Here is a 23,525-nt window from a genome sequence, read left to right as displayed (position 1 = left end):
ATGCATCAAATAAACTTTTTTCTTTCAAAACTAAGACATAAATATGATGAGATCTTTAACACTTTTAGAGTGCCAGTAGATAGGGATTTATTGTCCTACCAGTTGGTACCAGGAATTCTGTAGCTTTAATTGTTTAGTTATTTGACAGTTTCCTAATATGGTGCTTCTTATCCAGATTGAAGTGTTTTCATGCTTTCATTTATGCTAGTGGAGGATGAGATCTCAAAGATGTAATTGTGGATTGAAGTGAAAATACTAGAACGAATATTTTATTGAAAGGTTTTAGTTATCAGGCTTCAGAAATAATTGTTTAAAAAGAGGCCCATTTGTGTTTTTCTTTTCTCAAATATTTTTGTAATATGAAGCTATGAATACATTGTGATATTTGTAAGTTAACAGGGGAAGGAAGACATTTCCCATTTATTAAGACTTTTTGTTGTGTCTTAATAGATTCAAACTTTGTGGCCATGTTTTCCGGTTTTTTGTTTTTTGGCCACACCTTGTGGCTTGCTTGATGGTAGTTCCCTAGCCAGGAATTGAACCTGGGTCCTTAGCAGTGAAAACACTAGGTCCTAACCACTGCAGCACCAGGGAATCCTCCTTATTTTCTTTTTCAGTTGAAAAAATATTAAAGCTTCTGATATTTATTTCTCTGCAAATGGAGAGGAAAAATAGGGGAATTATTCAATAGACTTTCATCAGTGGCACTGTGGCTTTGATAATGCTGGTGTTTGGGAAAGGCATGATAATGTGAGTGGGAGGGTGATGCCAACTTAGAACTAAAGAATAAATTGAAAACTGAGGGGAAGCCTTCAAAGTCTCTGAGATAGGGAAGACTTTAATATTTACATTTTAATCTTATCTCTAATTTTTCCCATATACGTTGAAACATTTACTTATTGAAGTCTGTTCATATATTAATTGAAAGAATTTTCCCCTTCTCAGTCAAATCTACATTTTATTCTTCTGTGCTTTGTCTTTCTCTTTGTGCCAAATCTTTAGATTGAAAATTCTAATTCTCACATTATATGCAACCTAATTTTTAATTAATATATATGAGCAGATACTTTTCTGTTGTACAGTAGATTGTGTATATTTAGACAAATAGGATTTAAAATATATTTTATATTTTTAATGCAAGCTTAAGGCATTTTATCTGTACAAAATCATAAATGCTTCATAGTAATATTTAGATAGTTTGTTGACTACTGATAGAAGTTCCTAGATAGATGATCAGAAAAATTTCTCTATCAATTAGAAAACTTCAATTTCTTCTTTTTCCCGCAGGTTTTTTTTTTTTTTTTTTTTTTTCTGTCTAGAACCTCCCTGTAACCTAGACCTGTTTCTGAAACTCAGTGTTATTTTAGGCCATGTTTTGGTACTGTTGACTCTCTGAGAGAAGTGACTATGTCTTTACTTCATTGCTCATCTTCCCTAAGTTGGAAGACTCAACAGTAGCATAAGTAAAATTCTTGGGATAATCACCCTATAGGTGAATCTTGTAGTACTCGATGTCTTCTGTGAAAGCTACTTTATTTCTGTGGGAAGAAACTTTTAGAGTCAATACAAACGAGGGGTAAGGTTGGATCATTAGTCCTCACTACATTGTCTATTGCAGCCCAAACCCCTTGAGGTCTTCAAAGTTTGTGTTAGGGATGGATCTAACATGGGAGAGAAGCTGTGAGACCATGCTTCCCAGCAGTAGGTCAGAGGAGGAGAGGGTCCTGATTTAGCCAACAGGTTCTAGGCAGGGAAGAGAGGCAGTTAATATCTGGAGCCCTCAGAAAGATAAGAAAAGAGATTATAGATGACCAATGTTTCATGTATACTAAGAAATAGCTTGTTACCCCAATTGTGGAAAACACTACTGTTAATTTTTTTTTTTTTGAAGAGGGAAGGTGTGTTGGAAGTAGGGTATGGTTGGGGATAGAGGTTTGGCGGGCAGACATGATCGTTTCCTTTGATACTGGAAGGAAAAATGTAAGGTTAGGGTTAGTCATCTTGATGCAGCGTGGTGAGGTAGTGTGCCTGTTCCCAAGTTGCAGGTAACTAGAAATAGCTAATCAACTTTTAGAACACATTCATTTTTAGGTTATTAATGTTTTTCAATTAGTGAATGTGAATTTGTGTATGCCTATATATTTTTATAGTAACAGATGATGAAATTTAAAAACTTTGCTTATCTTGTTACATATTTCTTATTGAATCTCAGTTATAAATTATAAAAAAGTTGTTTTTCTCAGTTAATCGAAGCTCTACATTTTCTAGATCTTTTTCAACTCCACTTATCACTTATCTTGGCTTTTAGTTCTTTATTCAGTAAGTCAAATGTACGTATGGAATTTACCCACCTTTTCCTTTGTAAATTCACATTAGGACTGAGAATGAGCTCAGGAAAAGTTAAATCAAAGATGATAGTATTCATTGTTGTGTGGAAGCTGAAGAACATTTGATACATAAGTGATTTTATGTTGAACATATTCTTGTTCACTTATGGATGCTCTACATAATTTTTTAAAATTTGTAATTACTCTAAAGTTACTTTCTAACTTTTTAGAATCACTAGAAATTGATTCTAACCCTAACTAATGGTTACATTGTATATTAGAAAATAATCATACATATTTCCATTTTAAAACTACCATATTGTATCATATCATATATTTTTCTTTTGGTTCATTATCTGTTACTTTGTCAAATGTTGTCCTTAATCTTTGGACCTTTTTAAAATGTGACTTGACAAGAAGTATCTAACTGGACCAAACATTGCTTATAATTTTTTTTTGTAAGTTTTGATTCTGTACTACGGTGATTTAACTTCCTTGCAAGTCATGGGACCTTACTTTGACATCGCAGTAACAAACATTGTAAACTTCATAGAGACCAGTTCTTTACCAAACGGAGTTTCTACTTCTTTAGCTGATGTCGTTCATTCTGGTAGCATTTGCCTACTAACAGAATTTCAACTAATGTTTAGTGTATGAAGTGTGACATGCTTGGTTCCTTTTCTTTCTCTTAGGCATTTCTTGCCCGCTTCCCACAGTAGTATACCATCTAGATTATTCTAGGTCTAGAATTTAAGATTGTTTTCTAATATTTATCATAGTGCTTTTATCTGATATTTTCATTTCCAGTTGAATCACCTGATTGTATATTTTAGTTTCTAATGTTTTATTTGCTTTTGTAAAATATTTTCATAATTTCTTTTCTTGTTACTAATAATGGAAAATAGCCTGTTTATTTCTTTTAGCACCTTTGGCTTTTATGTCAGCGCAGTATAGATTATCAAAAACATCTTCACTGTTTCTAGTTGTTTGTTCTTCCTGTCCTGTTTTGAAAGAAAGTCATTTTATCAATATTGAGGGTTTTCTTCTGTTTTTTTTTTTTAATGTAATGCTGCAAAAGAATATTCCTGATTATACTGTTCATCTTTGGCTTGTGTAAAACAAAGAAAATACTTAAAATTTTCTCCCAGGCTGATTTTTGGAATGTACCTGATGTTATCACTTAAGTTGTATAAAACACAATTTCTACTCTAAAATTCTTACCTGAAGAAATTTTTGGCATAGCTTTCTTTTCCAGTAGACCAGTTGATGGAGAATGATAGCACACTTTTTCTTTAAAAGATAATTACTAAATTTTGAAACAGCTTTTATAAGGAACTTAGAAACTTTTTTATAGTGTTTTCTGAAATTGAATGTACTGTGGAAACTGTGTGAGTAGAATCTTACTCATTCTGTAGAAGAGGTAAAATTCTAGCTCCAAAGAACCAAAGTCCTAACAAATTCACTAACAAGGTGTGTCTTAGAAGATAGTTTCTTCTGTTCCTCTGTTTACTTGTGACCTCTCCTATGTCTTTTTTCCTTCTGAGAAAAATCCCTTGTAATTTTATAGTGTTATCTACCAGCTTATTTACTTGTAAGTTATTGGCTCAGATATTTAAAACTAAACAATTTTACAGTTTGCCTCTCTCTTTTTTGGTTAAAGTAGTACAAAATGTCAAAAATTAGAAGGAAGGTCACGGTGGAAAATACCAAGACCATATCTGATAGCACATCCCGAAGACCCAGTGTATTTGAAAGGCTTGGACCCAGCACTGGCAGTACAGCAGAGGTGAGTTGTCACTAGTATAGTCACAGGGGTTCTCTTGAATTACTGTTCTTCAGATCCTTATTTATATCACAAAAGTGAATAGAATGTTGTAGGAATATTGGTTAAATGTGTTTCATAGCAAAGGAGTGAGATGGGCATTAGGGTTTATAGGCCTCTTTTTCCTGATGTTTTCATTATTTGGGGAGTAATGTAGCTGGATTTTTGATAGCATTTATTCTAATTTTGTCCCTCTAGCATTTTTTTTCCAGAAATAAATATGACTAAATATGAAATTCACATAGTAATATCTGTCTCTCAGACACAGTGCCGTAACTGGTTGAAGACTGGCAACTGCCTCTATGGAAACACATGTAGATTCGTACATGGCCCTTCACCCCGTGGTAAAGGTTATAGCAGCAATTATAGAAGGTAAATTGAGAACTTTGAATTGTTCCTATGCTATTAGAAGATGGCTGTTGTAATTTTTTTTTTTTTTTGGCTTTTGTAATTTATCTAGTATAAAATTTGAAATACTGCCATGTATTTGGTCAGGTTTTCTATTTTGGTGGTAGTCTTACCAGTAGTCAAGATTGACAAGATTATTTTAGTTACTAATTTCAAGATTAATAAAAATGTTTGCTTTAAAATTTATTTGCTCAAAAATTTGTTTTTGTTATATGTGTATGGCTTACTTTCATGCCCTGCTCCCCAGTTATATATGTTAAAATGCTGTTTAAGATGGCAGAATTTCATGGATTTGTTTTTAGTGAGGAGAGACTACTTTCAACTCTTGAAATAGTAAAATTTAAATAGAATATAATTTTTGGCTTTTTAAGATGTTCAAAATTCAAAACTTCATTGCAAAAAATAATATAATGCAAGCTTCATAGGTTAAAATACATTTGCCAAATCTCATCACAATATACTGAGGTAGATGAAAGTATGTATTTATATGTGGATAAGTATACTACCTATTTAGAACGTCATTTTGCCTTTAATAAAGGCATGGCTAAATTAGACCTTCCCAATAAAAAATCTTTTACTTTTCTTTCGGCTCCCTCATGATGATTTTGTTATGGTGTTTAAAGATGTCACATACATAAAGATTGTCACAAGAGTTTAAACTTGATTGGTAAACAACTAATTTACCTAGTCTTAAAATTGGATGTGCTGATTGCTTTGGCTTCAGCATCAGTATAAAAACTGCACATTAACCTTTGGAGGTGTGTTTTTTAATTGGGTGAATTTTTGTGTATGTGTACTGAGTTTGAAGTTTAATACAATTTAAAATTCAAACCCTTAACATTAGCTGATTTTCTGTTCACTTAAATGTTGTACATTTTAGTTTACTTGTGATGCTGAATACTGTTTTATTTGTATTTAGATTGTCATCTGTCCTTTCTGTCAATGTGGGAAAATTAATCTTTATAAGTTTAATATGTATAAGTAAATACATATCTGGGGAAACTGTTACAGTAATTTTAATGTCTTGCTTATATTACTGTATTTTTAGTACATGCTTTATTTCATCTTTGACTTTTATTATCAACTTACAGAGTTTTTATACAAGTGGTTGTAAGGAAAATGGGCACAGAAATTTGTCTAAAATGGAAAAAAGTAGTGTCGTTACTAGATTTAGAATAAAGGATTCCTGTTATAATTTTGCTATTTTGTGCATTTTCCCCGTGATAACTTTCTTTGTATTTGTGTATTTTCCCTTTTTTTGTAAGGAAGGAAAATATAGTTCATAATGTGATTCAAAGATGAAAAGCATTGTGTTTCAGAAATACTTGTTTAGTCACAAATGATTTAAGTCACTGAGCATTTACTATATGTGGAGAATTCTGTTAGGTACTATTTAGGATCGAAACAAGTTATCATAAACTGTCTTATTATATAAAGGAAACTAGGGTACATAAAATTGACATGTGCATCATAATTATAATTTAAAGCATCTAAGTGCTGGTTCTTAATAAGAAATTCCATTGACCAGTCAGCTTTAACGGTTAAAACATTTAATATAGATCTATATAATGTGCATGTAAATGTAAATGTTATGAGATCCCTTAAAAAGAATTGACTGAAATTATTTTCACGAACCATGTGATTTGTATTAGTGATTGATAAAGGAGTTGATTGATCAACTATTACTTGAAATAGATGTGAATATTTATGTAATTTGTTTATATCTTTTAGAAATATTACACACAGTATTCTTTGGTGGCTAAAGAGGGCCATAGTGTTTCTTAATAATTCTTGCCCTCTTTTAATGGTGCTCTAGGAATATTTTTTAAGGCAGTGTGTTTTCTGTCTTTACTTTGTTTTTCTCCTTAGTGATGGTGTGAAAATGATTGAACAGCCATTTATCAAATGGGTAGTATAAATTATGAAGTATTGAATATAAATGTGTATTTTTCCTAAATAAACCAGTCCATAGCAAAGTATAAAAAGTATAAAATTCAAATCTTACTTTGAATTTTTCAACTGCTTTATATTCTGAAATAATTTCAAATTTAAGAACAATTAAGAATAACATTTAAAATCCCTATATTTGCTTTGGTTCTTGAGATACATAAAATATTTTCATAGTTGTTGATGTTGTATCCAACCACATACATGTGTAAATAATATTGTTGTTTCTAGATTAATTTTGCAGTGTTGTGGTTTAAAACTTTACCTTCCTACTGTTTGCTTTCAAATATAACTAGTATATTTGTGTGATTAATAGGAAAAGAAACTGTTAATGACAAATTCCTTTCTCTCAGCTCATGTATAGTTTCTTATTACTATCACCAGCACCTGCCACCCCATGGAATTTTAATGTATGCATTTTGATTGGTATTGGGAGAAAACTTGTAAGTGATGCTCATATTTTTTATATATTAATGTTTAAGCTGAAATTTACCTTTCTGAGCGTTAGTAGTCATGGATAGTAGAAGTTAGAGTTTTTAGGGTTGTTTCTGTAAATATATTCTTATGAAATGTTATATAAATATAGATTTTTGTTGTTTTGTTTTTTTGTTTTGTTTTTGTTTTTTGGTTTAAAGGTCACCAGAAAGACCTACAGGGGATCTTAGAGAAAGAATGAAGAACAAGCGCCAAGATGTGGACTCTGAGTCCCAGAAACGAAATACAGAGGAGTCATCCTCACCTGTTAGGGTAGGAATGAATTTCCTGAAACAAAGTTAAATTTTAGTAGTGATTTATTATATATGTTCTATTTTAAATATTGTCTTATGTGCTAAATATATGGTAAGTGTATATTACATTATAATGTTCTATATGGATAATGTAGTTTAGAGGAAAAAAGTCCTCTGGGAAAATTCATAATTTCACCGTTTAGTTCTTGGTTAAGATGATGGGAACTGATTGGCAAAGCGCCAGCTGCACATCATAGGATTTCTGTACCTTGGTGGACATCATGAATATCTAAATGTATTTTTAAGTTTTCAGAATTTATCCAGCCATCAATTCCTGCCTCCTTCCAAGAAAGACTGTAAAGGCTTGCAGTAGAACACTTTTAAATTAAAACAATGAAGGCAAGGCATGGTGGTGGCAGAAACTGAACTATGATCACAGAATTTAGTGTGAATTTCCTGCCAGTGAAATGAAAAGAGAGCAGTTTATGATGTAGTTTATTGATTAAAAGAAATTATAGATGTTTGTCAGGAATGGAAATTTCCCAGAAGTAAGTATTTTTAAAAGAAATTTATCATGCTCTTGTGTGTGCATTTGCAACAAATTTATAGAGACACCGTTGACCCATTTAGAGTGTACACTTGGGTGGTTTTTCATGAAATCACAAGAGTCCTACATCCATCACCACAGTCAGTTTTAGAACAATTTCATCATCCCAGAAAGAAAACCCCATACCCTTTAGTGATCATTTCCCTGGCCCCTCTATTGACCACCAGCCTTAGGCAACCACTGTTCTAGTTAGACTGTCACATAGACGTGCCTGTTCTGGTTATTTCATATAAATAGAGTCATATAGCATGGGTTTTTTTTTGTGACTGGCTTCTTTGACTTAGCATAGTGTTCTCAAAGTTCATGAAAGCTTATGGGATGTAGCAGTATTTCATTCTTTGTTTTTGCTAAACAACATTCCATTGTATTGATATATCACCTTCTGTCGATCCATTCATTGGTTGGTGAATATTTGGGTTGTTTCTGCGTTTTGGCTCTTATGAATAACGCTGTTATGAATGTTGGTATACGGGTTTTTGTGTGGCAATGTGTTTTCATTTCTCTTGAGTTTATGTCTGGGAGTGAGATTGCTGAGTCATATGGTAACTATATTTAACCTGTCAAGGAATTGCTGGGATGTTTTCCAAAGCAGCTGCACCATTTTAAATCCTTAGAGCAGTGTGTGAGATTTCTAATACTCCACATCCTTGCCAACATTTGTTATCCTACTTTTTGGTATAGCTGTTTTATTGGTAATGTCATTATGGTTTTGACTTATATTTCTCTGATTGCTAGTGATGTTGAATATCTTCTTGTGTGCTTATTGGCCATTTGTTATCTTTGGAGAAATGTTCAGATCCTGTGTCCATTTTTAGATTGGGTTATCTTTTTATTGTTGATTTGTAAGAATTCTTTATGTATTTTGGATCCAAGTCCCTTATATATATACAGTTTGCAGAAATATTCTTCTATGGGTTGTGTTTTCATGTTCTTGATGGTGTCCTTTAAAACACAAATGTTTTTAATTTGATGAAGTCCAATTTATATTTTTGTTGTTACTTCTGCTTTTGGTGTCATATTTAAGAAACTCTTGTCTGATGTAAGATCAGAAAGATTTATGCTCGTTTTCTTCAAAGAATCTTAGAGCTTTAGTTCTTGCATTTAAATCTTTGACCCATTTTGAGTTAATTTTTAATGGGTTGACCAAAAAGTTCGTTCAGGTTTTTCCAGAGGTGTTATGGAAAAACACAAGCTTACTTTTTGGCCAGTCCTTTTTTTATGGTGTGAGAGAAGGGTTCAACCTCATGCTTTTGCATATGGATATCTAGTTGTCTCATTATAGCCTTTTTATGAAAGTTACTGAATTGTTTAAGCAGCAACCTCTTTGATAGTTTTAGAAATATAGAAGCTTTCTTATGGCTGTTTTGATCCTGAAAAAAGAGCTGTGTCACAATTTTATATTGTAGCTTGTAAAAACTTATCTTTGGGGACTTGAATACAGTCTTAAGTATGTAGTTTTCTAAGGTCTGATGTGATATGTAAAGCCCTTTTAGAAATCTCACATGGTAGTTCTCGGCTGGTGATATGTATCAAAATTCTTTTGGAGGAGAGATGGTCTCTTTCAAAACACACATGCAGATACTCTACCCTTAATCTACTGAATCAGAATTTCTGGGTAGGAGCTGAGCAAGCATGTGTATTACATATGTAAGGGACTTGGATCCAAAATATATAAAGAATAATGAAATGTATCAGAATAATGAGTGGATGCCGTGGTTTACTGGTAAATGTTTGACAACCGCTCAGGAAAAAAAAAAAAATTGTAGGATTTACTAGTTTCTTTGGTGTACATACTCCTATCATGGTTAGTTTCAACCTACTAAAATGGTATCACTGAGTACAGAGTTGGAAAGTGTGGGAATACACACAAACACACACACATACACACAATAAACCACAAGAGAAAATATACTAAAATATTTAGGAAATGAGTTTTGAATAATTATTGCCTTTATTTTTAATATTACTTGTTTACATGATTAAATTTTTAATTACAGCTTGTGCATTTCCTAAAAATTTAACAGTTGCCTCTTATGAATCAATGTGAGCTGGCTCTAGCATATCATTAGGTGGATTGTACTTAATGGAAAGGGCAGACATCTAGAATTTGTGTCTGAACACATTACTTTAGGAATTATTATTTAATGCTACTGTCATTTTCCTTATCTGTAAAATGGAGGTGATATCCATATTATTGTGTTACTGTGAAGAAAATATATGTAAGTCAAGTAACATGACTGACTGTGATGACAGCTTAATAAATGATATGTTCTTGTATAAGAATAGCTCTTTAGCTTTTTCTCTCTAATATAATTTGAGGCTGTTAATAGAAGATGAATATAGACATTGGAGATTTAGGTTTTTAACAGATACCTAAATGTAAGTAGTTGTTGATTGTAAAAGTTTGTATGTTCATATCATTTTAGTAGACAGCAAAGTTGCTATTTTGTTAAGAAATTCAAAGCCTGATTCTCGCTTTTCCTTGGTGAGAAAGCTCTCAAAGACACTGAGCTTCATGCACACCTAAGGGATAAAGTCTCAAGATTCACAAGTAGTCAGGTTTTAGGGAATCCACTGTCCAAATGTAGAGAAAACTGTTAATAATACTAGGATGCCAGGTATTAATTATATTGAGTTACATATCTGGCATGAAAACGGGTGTTGATCGTTTCTGTGATGCATTCCCTGCTGTAACATGTGTGGCTCTCGATCTCCACATGATGAATTTCTGTGGGTAAATCCGATGTCGTTTAGGTGGGGCAACTACAGCAGATAACATAGCTAAGATAGCGTGGGTGTGGTTTTCCACAAACCAACTGTGATTCCACTGTTTCTCTGTCACTGATCTCAACTCCAATGTGTCTGAATTATGAGGTTGATACACCATGATTTTGTGGAGAGACAAATTCATAGACTAATTCTATAGACTGTGGTAGTGTTAGAGAGATAAGCAAAGCTCATAATGAAGGGGAAAAAATAACTGCCTGGGGAAGCAGAGTACACTTCAGAGAGAAGTGACATTTGCAATGGGTATTGAAGAATAGATGGAGGGAAGAGGTGAAAGTCTAGGAAGAGGAAGAAAACCAACACAATAACAATACAGGGTTTTAGAGGACTGGCGTGTTTGAGAACCTGTGAAACTGAATTAATGGCATGTGTATGTGAGATAAGGGCTGACGAGATCTATCTTGTTTACCAATTCACCTCCATACCCTGGAACTAGTAAGGTCACTTACTGAATAAATGAAAAGTGATTCTAATGTGTAGCCAGTGTTGAGAACTCCTGATGACCTGAAGTGTAGCTAGTCTAAATTGAGATATGCTTGTAAGTATAAAAAACATACTGAATTTCAAAGACTTAGTATGAAAAGAAAGTCAAATATCTTGTTAATACTTTAATGTTGGTTGTGTGTTGTATGGGCAGTATTTTGGACATATTGGCTGGTCTGGGTGATCTAAACCAAACTTGATATAAAGAAACTGAATTTAACATGGTGAGAGGCTTATATGAGTTAGAGCAGGTAGGATTTGATGACCCAAAGAATGAGTGGAAGGAAGGTGTTAAGTCTGACTACAGGCTTTCCAAGCCATTAACCAAGATGGAAATGAGAGAAAATTGCTTTCTGGCTCTTTTGTACACTCTGCTCATAGCATCATGGACAACTATTTTTTGACACTGTTTTCTGTATTTGCACAAACACTGTTATGCGATTTTAGAACATTTATGAAATAATATGTGTATTCTTATGGTGCTGGAAACTTTCACCCAATCTGTACAGCTTTCCAGATGCCGTAATTGAATTGTGTTTTCTCTAACAGAGATTTGTTATTTTATGTAATTCAAATACAAAGACAAATAGCTTTGAAAGCCAAATTCTGTTATAGAGTCAGGAGGAATATTTGAGCATTTGTTGATGATTAAGACGTGCATTTCTAATGTGAAGTTTTCTATCTCTGGGATCTGTACCTCCCAGAATGTATACAGAATCAATAGTTTTGCTTCATAATTCCCCACACAGTTCATTCCATTCCCCATTCCCATCCCCTCATCACCTAAAAAAATTTCCTTGTTCTTTTTCTGCATCTTGATACATCTGCCTAGATGAGAAAGAAGTTTCACTGACTAAGGAAGAACGTAGGACTAGATCTGTTACAAGAAGCTGACTCATATAGTGGAGGACTTTAAGTCACAAAGGGTGATTAAAGTTTTATAACTATTCTTAAGTAAGTCTCTTGGCCTTGCTTTTTATCTTTATTTTAATAAAGGTGCCTGCACCAATATGTCACAAGTTATAGTGAGAACATAACTATAACTGCATGTATGTGAAAATTCTTTGGAATTTACATACATGTGAAAATTCTTTGGAAAGAATAAAGCACAGTAAATGTAAAACAGGAAGAGTAGAGAGTCATCAAATTAAAAACTTGAGAAGTGAATCTGTAGGATTAAGTGGAATGGATGAGTAGTGTTGTTTATTTCAAAGGAAAAGGTTTAGAAGAGAAGGATAAGGGTATAAGTGGAGATACAGTATAGATCACGTGGAGCCTCTTGATAAAAGTGAAAGAGGAGAGTGAAAAAGTTGGCTTAAAACAACATTCAAAAAACTTTAAGATCATGGCATCTGGTCCCGTCACTTCATGGCAAATAGATGGGGAGACAGTGAAGCAGTGAGAGACTTTATTTTGGGGGGCTCCAAAATCACTGCAGATGGTGACTGCAGCCATGAAATAGACTCTTGCTCCTTGGAAGAAAAGTTATGACCAACCTAGACAGCATATTAAAAAGCAGTGAAATTACTTTGCTAACAAAGGTCTGTCTAGTCAAGGCTATGGTTTTTCCAGTAGTCATGTATGGATGTGAGAGTTAGACTGTAAAGAAAGCTGAGCGCCGAAGAATTGATGCTTTTGAACTGTGGTGTTGGAGAAGACTCTTGAGAGTCCCTTGGACTGCAGGGAGATCCAACCAGTCCATCCTAAAGGAAATTGGTCCTGAATATTCATTGAAAGGACTGATGCTGAAGCTCCAATACTTTGGCCACCTGATGCAAAGAACTGGCTCATTTGAAAAGACCCTGATGCTGGGAAAGATTGAAGGCAGAAGGAGAAGGGGACGACAGAGGATGAGATGATTGGATGACATCACCAACTCAATGGGCATGAGTTTGAGCAAGCTCCAGGAATTGCTGATGGACAGGGAGGCCTGCCTGCAGTCCATGGAGTCACAGAGAGTCGGACAATACTGAGCAACTGAACTGAAGACTTTGATAATGTATAGTACAGGAATGATTAGGATGATTTTTAAGTGTAGATAAAAACGTTCATTTTATATAAAAAATTAGTATGTTTTTAGTCTTGGATGATCTGCAAATACATTTTTTGATAGCATTAAAAGGAGTTCCAGTTAGCAAACCTTGGTGTAAAATAACCCATTTATTTTGTTCCTGGGTTCTGTCAGGAAATCAGAAAGGATACAATAGGCACAACTTACCTCTTTATATCTGTAACCTCAGTAAAGTACTAGAATGCTCGAGGTGGGAATCATTTGAAAGCTTCTGTACCCACATGTCTGGTTGTGGATGCTGGCAGTCAGCTGGCGTCTTCAGTTTCCATGTGGACCTCTTTGTATTGGTAGCACAGGGTTTTTTTCTGATGGCTAGGAGAGAGCAAAAATCTGGGTGCTAGGTGTGCTTGTTCCTGCTGGATTGGTGTTTCTGTTAGCCCCTCTCAGCTGACAGAGCAAAGAAATATATGTGTGTATACTAACCAATGTATATCCATATATCTATAAATATTACTAGTAACAGTCTTTATCTTTATTGAGCTAAACATGAGTTCTTATTGATGTCTCTGACTTAATCTAAGACTGCTACTATTCTTTTATTCTTTTCTCTATTTTTTTTGCTCAAATGTTCCTTCCTTAGTTTGGGAGGTCTTGGTATTAGATCCTGAGCTCTTAAAAAGTTTACTGTGAATAATTTGCAAAGAATAAAATGTATTTAAAGTGTATCATTTGAATCTTGACAAATGTACACACTGGTATAACCACCACCACAGTCAAGATACAGAGCATTTCCATCAACTCCAGAACCTATCTTCATGTCCTTTTAGAGTTAGTTTCCTCCCAAACCAGGCTCCTGACAACCTCTGATCTCTCATTATTTGGAGTCACATGTTATATATTCTTGTATCTTGGTTCTTTAAGCATAATACTTTGAAATGCAGCCATGTTGTAGTTTGTGTCAGTAGTTTATTCCTTTTATTGTGGACTGGTGTCCTATTATACAGATACAATAGGACAAATGGATAAACAATTAGAATTTGTTTATCCATTCCAATAGGACAAATGGATAAACAATTAGAATTTGTTCATCCATTCAATTAGAATTTGTTGATACTTAGAGTTGTTTTCTAGTTTTTGGCTATTATGAATAAAGCTCCTATTAACATTTGTGTACAGGTCTTTGTGTGGATGTATGTTTTCTGTGGGTAAATACCTAGAAGTGGAATTGCTGAGTCTTACGTTATGTGTACTTTTAGCTTTATAAGAAACTGCCAGATAGTTTTCCCTAATGGTTATTTCATTTTACGTCTCAGCCCACAGTGTATAGGAGTTTCAGTTGCTCTACATTTTGGCCAACACTTGATATTGTTCTACTGGGTATCTAGTGGTTATGCATTTCTCTGTGTTTAGTGATGTTGAGCATCTTTTCATGTGTTTATTGCCTTTTTTTTTGGTGAAGAGTCTGTTTACATCTTTTGCTTAAAAGTTGTGCTGTTTGTCTTATTACAGATTTATGGTTCTTATGTGTTCTGAATGTCACCAGTCATATGGAAGATATATGTATTGCAAATATATTTTCCTGGTATTTGTGTGTGTATGTGCACTCGGTTTTGTCTGACTCTTTGCCTGACTCCACCGCCAGGCTCCTCTGTCCATGGAATTTTCCGGCAAGAATACTGGAGCAGGTTGCTGTATCTTTCTCCAGGGGATCTTCCTTACTCAGGGATGGAACTTGCATCTCTTGTGTCTTCTGCCTTAGCAGGCAGGTTCTTTCCCAGCTGAGCAACCAAGGGAGCTGTTTCCCAGTATTGTGACTTGCTTTTTCACTTTCTTGGTTGTGTGTTTTAAGATATCTTTTAATTTTGATGAAGTCCAATTATTACTGTATCCTGCCTTATATTGACACAGCTTCAGTAGTCCTTGATAGTTTCATTTCTGTTAAGATGTCCACAGCTCATTTTGTGTATTTTATACCCTCTATTCAGTCAGCCATTTTCCGCTATAGTCCAGGTTATTTTATTGGGAGATTGTATTTCAGGACCGCTACTTGGAAACCACTAACTTAGTCGTTTTTTGTTGTATTAGTCGGACTTTTCGTTGTATTTCAGCTGGGAAGTACAAAAGTACAAGTACTTTTTTAAAGTACTCTTTAAAAACATGCAAACAAGCATGAATTCAAATAATTCAAATTTAGAATTGAAAGGCTTTTACCTAATTCTTTGATTTTATAGTTGTATCACTTTTATGTTGAAAATTTTAGTCCCTGTTGACATTCATTTGCATTATCTTACTTTTTAATAGTTCCAGAATAATTAACAATAGTATTACTAATAATATGATTACTTAGAACAGTTTAAGATCTTTGTAGTTATTAGACTCTAACCCATGAGGGAAATATTTGTGAAATTGATGTTAGGGATGCTGTGTTTAGTCACTCAGTAGTGTCTGACTCTCTGCGACCCCATGGACTGTAGCCTGCCCATGGGGATTTTTCTGGCAAGAATTCTGGAGTGGGTTTCCATGCCCTCCACTAGGGGATCTTCCCAACCCAGGTATCCAACCCAGGTCTTTTGCATTTCAGGTGGATTCTTTACCATCTGAGTCACCAGGAAAGCCCAGGAATACTGGTGTGAGTAGCCTATCCCTTCTCCAGGGGCTCTTCCTGCCCCAGGAGTTTGTTAGGGATAGATAGTCAGATTATTGTGTTTTTTAAAAATTAATTTTTATTAATTTACAGTGTGTTTCTGCTGTACAGCAAAGTGCAACTTATTGTATTTTAAGCCACTTGAGCAGTCTGTGTGGTTAAACCACAAATATGATGTGGTTGAGTTGATTCATTACTTTTTGATTTTAGTTTTAGGGTTTTTTTAAATTTTGTTAAATATGTAGAACATTTCTATGGTTTCAAAGTTATAAGACTGATTCCTACTGCTCTAATGAGGACCTCATGGTTTCACAGGTAAATCTACAGAATGGGTTACATTCAGAAGTCTACCTTTTATCTTCTTGACCTCTCTACTTTTTCTCTAGTGATAACCTAGAAACTAAATGATTGGATTATCCTGCCACTTAAATATACCAACATATATACACACACATATACCCGACTATTTGCAGGTGACATGGTAGTATATATAGAAAACCCTAAAGATCCATCAGAAAGCTGTTAGAACTAATAAATGAATTTAGTAAAGTTGCAGGATATGAATATACAGAAATCTGTAGCATTTCTATACACTAATAATGATCTATTAGATAAATTAAAAACCTATTTACAGCTGGATCACAAAGATTAAAATACATAGAAATAAATTTAACCAGGGAAGTAAAAGATCTATACACTGAAAACTGTTAAGACATTGATGAAAGGAGTTGAAGACAACACAAATGGAAAGATATACTGTACTCATGGATTGGAAGAATAAATATTCTTAAAATATCTGTGCTATCCAGAGCAACCCACAGATTTGTTGATTCTTTCTACATGGACAGTCATGTAATCTGTGAACAAAGACATGTATTTTTTCCTTCTCAATCTGTATACTTTTTTTCTTTTATTGCATTAGCTGCTGCTGCTATTGCTGCTAAGTCGCTTCAGTCGTGTCCGACTCTGTGCGACCCCATAGACAGCAGCCCACCAGGCTCCCCCGTCCCTGGGATTCTCCAGGCAAGAACACTGGAGTGGGTTGCCATTTCCTTCTCCAATGCATGAAAGCTAGGACTTCCATTATGATGATGAAAAGGAATGGTGAGAGAAACAGCCTTTTGTTCCTTAATATCCTCTTGTTAGCAATCCTGTTGGAAGAAAACTTCTCACCATTAAATATAATGGTAACTGTAGGTTCTGTATAGATGTTCTTTATCAAGTTGAAGAAGTTCCCTTTTTAGTTTGCTAAGAATTTTTAATCACAAATGTGAGTGTTGCATTTTGTCAAATAATTTTTCTGTGTTTATTGATACGATCATGTCATCTTTTCTTTTCTTTCTTTTTAGCCTGTTAATGTTATAATTACCTTGATTGATTTTTGAATGTTGAACCACCCTAGCATATCTGGTATAAATCTCACTTGGTTGTGGTGTATAATTATTTTTTTATGTTGTTGGATTTCTTTTGCTTGTATTTTGCTAATATGTTTAGGGTTTTTGCATTGATGTCCGTGAGAAATAATTGTGTGTTTTTTTTTTGTTGTGGTTATGTCGTCATCTGGTTTTGGTATCAAATACTTAGATACTAATGCTGGCCTTAGAATAATTCAGAAAGTATTCCCTCTGCTTCTGTCTTCTGGAAGAAATTGTAGAGAATTGGTATAATTTCTTTCTTAAATACTTGATGGAATTCACACATGAACCCATATGGGCTTGGTGCTTTAGGTTTTGAAAGATTATTTTTTATTAACTCAGTTTCTTTAATAGATATAATTCTATTCAGATTGTTTATGCTTGACGTGTGTGTTTTGGCACATTATGTCTTTCTAGTAATTAGTCCATTTCATCTAGGTTATCAAATTGGTGGGCATCGCATTGTTTATAGTATTGCTTTACTCTTTAAATATCCTTGGAATCTGTATTGATGTCTCTTTTGTTCCTGATGTTGGTTATTTTTCTCTTCTTTTTGTCTTAGCTTGTGTAGAAACTTGATCTTTTCAAAGAACTGATTTTGATTTTGTTGATTTTTTTCTTTCTTATTGATGTCCTGTTGTCAGTTTCATTGATTTTTGCTCTACTTGTTATTTTTCTTCTACTTTAGATTTCAGTTGCTCTTTTTCTAGTTTTCTAAAGTAGAAACTTAGATTATTGGTTCTGGAACTTTCTTCATTTCTTCTATATGAATTCAATGCTGTAAATGTCTCTCGAAACAGTTTTCACTTCATCCCACAAATTTAGAGAAATTGAATTGTATTTTCATTTAGTTTGTAATATTTTGAACTTTCTCTTGAGATTTCTTCTTTGTGTTAAGTAGAAGTGTTTTGTTTAATCTCCACATATTTTTGGATTATCCAGCCATCTTTCTGTTACTGATTTCAAGTTTAATTCCATTGTGGTTTGAGATTAGACATTATATGATTTTTATTCTTTTAAAAGTTTGTTTTAGGGTCCAGAATGTGGCCCACGTTGGCGAGTATTCTTTGTGAGCTTGAGAAGAGTGTGTATTCTACTTAAGTTGCTTTACAGTGTTGTTTTAGTTTCTGCTGTACAGCAAAGTGAATTAGCTGTATGTATGAGAGTGAAAGTTGCTGAGTCACCTCTGACTCTTTGTGATCCCACCCATGGACTGTATAGTCCATGGAATTCTCCAAGTGAGAATACTGGAGTGGGTAGCCATTCATTCCCTTCTCCAGGGGATCTTCCCAACCCAGGGATCAAACCCAGGTCTCCTGCATTGCAGGTGGATTCTTTACCAGCCGAGCCACCAGGAAGCCTATATGTGTATCCTCCCTTTTTTGGATTTCCATCCTGTTTAGGTTACTACAGCATTGAGTAGAGTTGCCTGTGCTATACAGGAGGTTTTCATTAGTTATCTATTTTATACATAGTAGTTACTCTATAATATCTTAGGTGGTCTTGTGATTTTCTGCTCTTGAAAGATTTGGTAGAATTCCTATGTGAAACCACCTGAGTCTGGTACTATTGTATGAAGTTCTTTATTTTTAAGAATTTATTTGTCCAATGGAAATGAATAGACTTTTGATCCTTAAGTCAGTTTTGTTAAATTTTTTTTTTAGAAAATTGTGTATTTTGAATAGATTTTTAAACTAGTTTGCATAGAGTTGTGTGAAGTCACATTTTTCCTTTTACTCTTTTCTAATAACTGTTTTCACACTGTCAGAGGATTTTGAATACTTGTGATTTTCTTCCTGTTTTCTTCATTAGGTTAGTCGGTAGTTTATTTTCTGAGTAAGCTTTTGGATTTATATATTCTTTCTCTTTTCTAACAGATTTATTTCTCTTTTATTAGTTCCTTCTTTGGTTAAGTTTATCTCTTTTTTGAATTGGTTGAGCATTTATTTTCATATATATGCATATATATGTATATATATGTGTGTGTGTATATATATATACACATACACAAGTACTTAATGTTGTAAGCATTTTTCTGATAACTATTTCAGCTGAATTCCATGCATCTCATGTATTATGCTTTTATTGTCATTCTTTTTAGGAAGTCTCATCTTTAGGTTTGTATTTCATCTATGGTCCAATAATTGCTTAATGACATATTTAAACATTTTCAGATTTGAGAGCTTTTTGTTTTATGTCTATATTCTTTTAATTAAAAAAAAAATAACTTCTATATTATTGCTTTTTGTATTTTGTATTTCATGAGGTTTACTTTGTGGCCTAAGATATGGTCGATTTTTCTGAATTTCTTTTGTTAAAATAAAGGTATATTTTATGCTTTTTGTCTTTCAAGGACTAAATTACATCTGAAACATCTGTTGTTTGGTTCTCCTGTATTTTTCATATCTTTGCTTGATCTATCTTGGTATGAGGCTGTCTTTTTTTTTTAATACTAAAAGATGTTTATCAGTTTTCACAATCAATAGGCAGACAAAAAATAAAAGATAATTACAATTGCAAGCCATAATGGAAACATGATTAACCTAATAATATAAAATAAATACATACAATTTGAGGGGTTAAGTAGAGTGATGTGGTAAATGGAAGTGCATACATGCACATGTTCTCATCCACCCAGCCAGTCTATGTCTTTTGGTTGGTGAATTTTTTCCATTTATAGTTCAGGAAATTATCCTATTAACATTTTCTTAATTGTTTTGGAATATTTTGTATAGGTCTTTTCCTTCTCTTGTGTTTCCTGCCTAGAGAAGTTCCTTTAGTATTTGTTGTAAACCTGGTTTGGTATTGCTGAAATTTGCTTAACTTTTGCTTGTCTGGAAAGCTTTTGATTTCTCCATCAAATCTGAATGAGAGTCTTGCTGGGTAGAGTATTATTGGTTGTAGGTTCTTCCCTTTCATCACTTTAAATATATTCCGTGCCAGTCCCTTCTGGCTTGTAAAATTTCTGTTGAGAAATCAGCTGATAACTTCATGGGAGTTCACTTGTATGTTATTTGTCATTTTTCCCCTTTGCTTTTAATATTTTATCTTTTTGTTTAATTTCCATCATTTTGATTACTATGTGTCTTGGTATGTTCCTCCTTGTGTTTATCCTGCCTGGGACTCTGCTTTTCCTGTACTTGGTTGACTATTTCCTTTCCCATGTTAAGGAAGTTTTCAGCTGTTATTTCTTCAAATATTTTCTCAAGTCCATTCTCTCTTTTCTCCTTCTGGAACCCCTATAATGTGGATATTGATTTGTTTAATATTGTCCCAGAGATCTCTTAGGCTCTCTTCTTCTTTCTTTTCTTCATTCTTTTTTCTATATTCTGTTCTGTGACAGTGATTTCTACTATTCTGTCCTCCAGGTCACTAATGCATTCTTCTGCATAAGTTTTGCTATTAATTCCTTCTAGTGTATTGTACATCTCTGTTTGTTCCTTAGTTTGTCTTGTTCTCTAGTTAACATTTCTTGCATCTTCTAAATCTTTGCCCCTATTCTTTTTCTGAGATCCTGGATCATATACCCTATAACTATTCTGAATTCTTTTTCTGGAAGGTTGCCTGTCACCACTTCAGTTGGTTATTTTTCTGAGGTTTTATCTTGTCCCTTCACCTGGGACAAAACCCTCTGCTTTTTCGTCCTGGTTAACTTCCTGTGATGTGGTTTTGGTTCTATTCCCTGTGGGATTGGGTGGTTCTTCTTCCATCTGCCCTCTTGGTGGATGAGACTCAGTTCAGTTCAGTCACTCAGTCATGTCTGACTCTTTGCAACCCCATGAACTGCAGCACACCAGCCTCCCTGTCCATCACCAACTCCCGGAGTCCACCCAAACCCATGTCCATTGAGTTGGTGATGCCATCCAACCATCTCATCCTCTGTCATCCCCTTCTCCTTCTGCCCTCAATCTTTCCCAGCATCAGGGTCTTTTCCAAAGAGTCAGCTCTTCACATCAGGTGGCCAAAGTATTGGAGTTTCATCTTGAACATCATTCCTTCCAATGAACACCCAGGACTGATCTCCTTTAGGGTGAACTGGTTGGATCTCCTTGCAGTCCAAGGGACTCTCAAGAGTCTTCTCCAACATCACAGTTCAAAAGCGTCAATTCTTCTGTGCTCAGCTTTCTTTATAGTCCAACTCTCACATCCACACATGACCACTGGAAAAACCATAGCCTTGACTAGACGGACCTTTGTTGGCAAAGTAATGTATCTGCTTTGTAATATGCCATCTAGGTTGGTCATAATTTTCCTTCCAAGGAGTATGCGTCTTTTAATTTCATGGCTGCAGTCACCATCTGCAGTGATTTTGGAGCCCAGAAAAATAGTCATCCACTGTTTCCCCATCTATTTGCCATGAAGTGATGGGACCAGATGCCATGATCTTCGTTTTCTGAATGTTGAGCTTTAAGCCAACTTTTTCACTCTCCTCTTTCACTTTCATCAAGAGGCTTTTTAGTTCCTCTTCACTTTCTGCCATAAGGGTGGTGTCATCTGCATATCTGAGGTTATTGATATTTCTCCCAACAGTCGTGATTCCAGCTTGTGCTTCATCCAGCCCAGTGTTTCTCATGATGTGCTCTGCATATAAGTTAAATAAGCAGGGTGACAATATACAGCCTTGACGGACTCCTTTTCCTATTTGGAACCAGTGTGTTGTTCCATGTCCAGTTCTCACTGTTGGTTCTTGACGTGCATATAGGTTTCTCAAGAGGCAGGTCAGGTGGTCTGGTATTCCCATCTCTTTCAGAATTTTCCACAGTTTATTGTGATCCACATAGTCAAAGGCTTTGGGATTGTCAGTAAAGCAGAAATAGATGTTTTTCCAGAACTCTCTTGCTTTTTCGATGATCCAGCGATGTTGACAATTTGATCTCTGGTTCCTCTGCCTTTTTCTACAACCAGCTTGAACATCTGGAATTTCATGGTTCATGTATTGCTGGCTTGGAGCATTTTAGCCTTGGAGCATTGAAGCCTGGCTTGGAGAATTTTAAGCATCACTTTACTAGCGTGACTTTCTAGTAGTCATCTATGGATGTGAGAGTTGGACCATAAAGAAAGCTGAGTGCCAAAAAATTGATGCTTTTGAACTGTGGTGTTGGAGAAGACTCTTGAGTCCCTCAGACAGCAAGGAGATAAACCAGTCAATCCTAAAGGAAATCAGTCCTGAATATTCATTGGAAAGACTGATGCTTAAGGTGAAACTCAATACTTTGGCCACTTGATGTGAAGAACTGACTCATTGGAGTAGACCCTGATGCTGGGAAAGACTGAAGGCAGGAGAAGCAGATGACAGAGGATGGGATGGTTGGATGGCACCACCGACTCGATGGACATGAGTTTGAGTAGGCTGCGGGAGTTGGTGATGGACAGGGAAGCCTGGCATGCTGCATCCATGGGCTTGCAGTCGGACGACTGAGCCACTGAACCGAACTGACGGGTGGGGTTGTGCTCCCTCCCTGTTAGTTGTTTACCCTGAGGTGACCCAGCCCTGGAGTCTAGAGGCTCTATTTTAGAGCTGATGGCCACCTCCAAGAGGACTTATGCAAAGGGACCTCTTCCAGAACTGCGGCCAGTGCCCCTGTGCCCATGGTGAGCGTCTGCTGATGCGTGCCTCCACAGGACACCCTCCAGAACTAGCAGGTAGATCTGGTTCAGCCTCTTGTGGGGTCACTGCTCCTTTCCTCTGGGTCTTGATGCACACGTTATTTTGTTTGTGTTGCCCTCCAAGAGCAGAGTCTCTGTTTTCCCCAGTCCTGTGGAAATCGTGTAAGCACATTCCACTGACCTTCAAAGTCAGATTCCCTGGAGATTCCCTGTCCTTTTGCCAGATCCCTGGGCTGGGAAGCCTGACATGGGGCTCAGAACCTTGACAACGGTGGGAGAATTTCTTAGGTATTATTGTTCTGCAGATTGTGGGTCGCCCACTTGGTGGGTATGGGATTTTATTTTATCATGTTGATGCCCCTCCTACCATCTCATTGCAGCTACTTTGTCTTTAGACTTGATATACTTTGGAGTATCATTTTTTGGTGGGTTCCAGCATCCTCCTGTCAATGGTTGTTCAACAGCTTGCTGTGATTTTGGTCCTCTCACAGGAGGATATAAGCGCACATCATTCTCCTCTGCCATCTTGAACTGGAACCCTGAGAATGCCTTTTAAAATATCTTAGTAGTAGTGTGTTTCTCTCTAGCTCTCTCCGTTTCCTATAGTTTGTACCGTTCAGTGCAATATTATTAGGTACATAGATACAAAGATATTAATAATTGTCCTCTCCTCTTTGTATTTTTAAAATGTGGTGTTTGAAGATGACCCGATCTTTGTTGTCTGTTGAATGGTTTTTGA

The 23,525-nt window shown here is 35.1% G+C and overlaps 1 protein-coding gene across 5 annotated transcripts in view; it reads left to right on the top strand.

Moving 5' to 3' along the window:
- ZC3H13 (zinc finger CCCH-type containing 13) overlaps window positions 1-23,525 on the top strand; it is a 107,819-nt gene that overhangs the window by 2,157 nt on the left and 82,137 nt on the right. For 4 of the 5 annotated variants that reach the window (XM_040267233.1, XM_040267232.1, XM_040267229.1 and 1 more), the window contains exons 2-4: window positions 3,988-4,113; window positions 4,412-4,521; window positions 7,140-7,251. In XM_040267233.1, the coding sequence (XP_040123167.1) occupies window positions 3,997-4,113; window positions 4,412-4,521; window positions 7,140-7,251 (339 nt within the window). In that variant the 5' untranslated portion in view covers window positions 3,988-3,996. The remainder of the gene's footprint in view (window positions 1-3,987; window positions 4,114-4,411; window positions 4,522-7,139; window positions 7,252-23,525) is intronic. The other variant, XM_040267230.1, reaches the window with a different exon arrangement.

Source organism: Oryx dammah, unplaced genomic scaffold, assembly GCF_014754425.2.
Source record: "Oryx dammah isolate SB20612 unplaced genomic scaffold, SCBI_Odam_1.1 HiC_scaffold_24, whole genome shotgun sequence".
Lineage (NCBI taxonomy): Eukaryota > Metazoa > Chordata > Mammalia > Artiodactyla > Bovidae > Oryx > Oryx dammah.
Note: the sequence above shows the minus strand (reverse complement) of the source record. Positions and strands in the feature narration are given on the sequence as shown.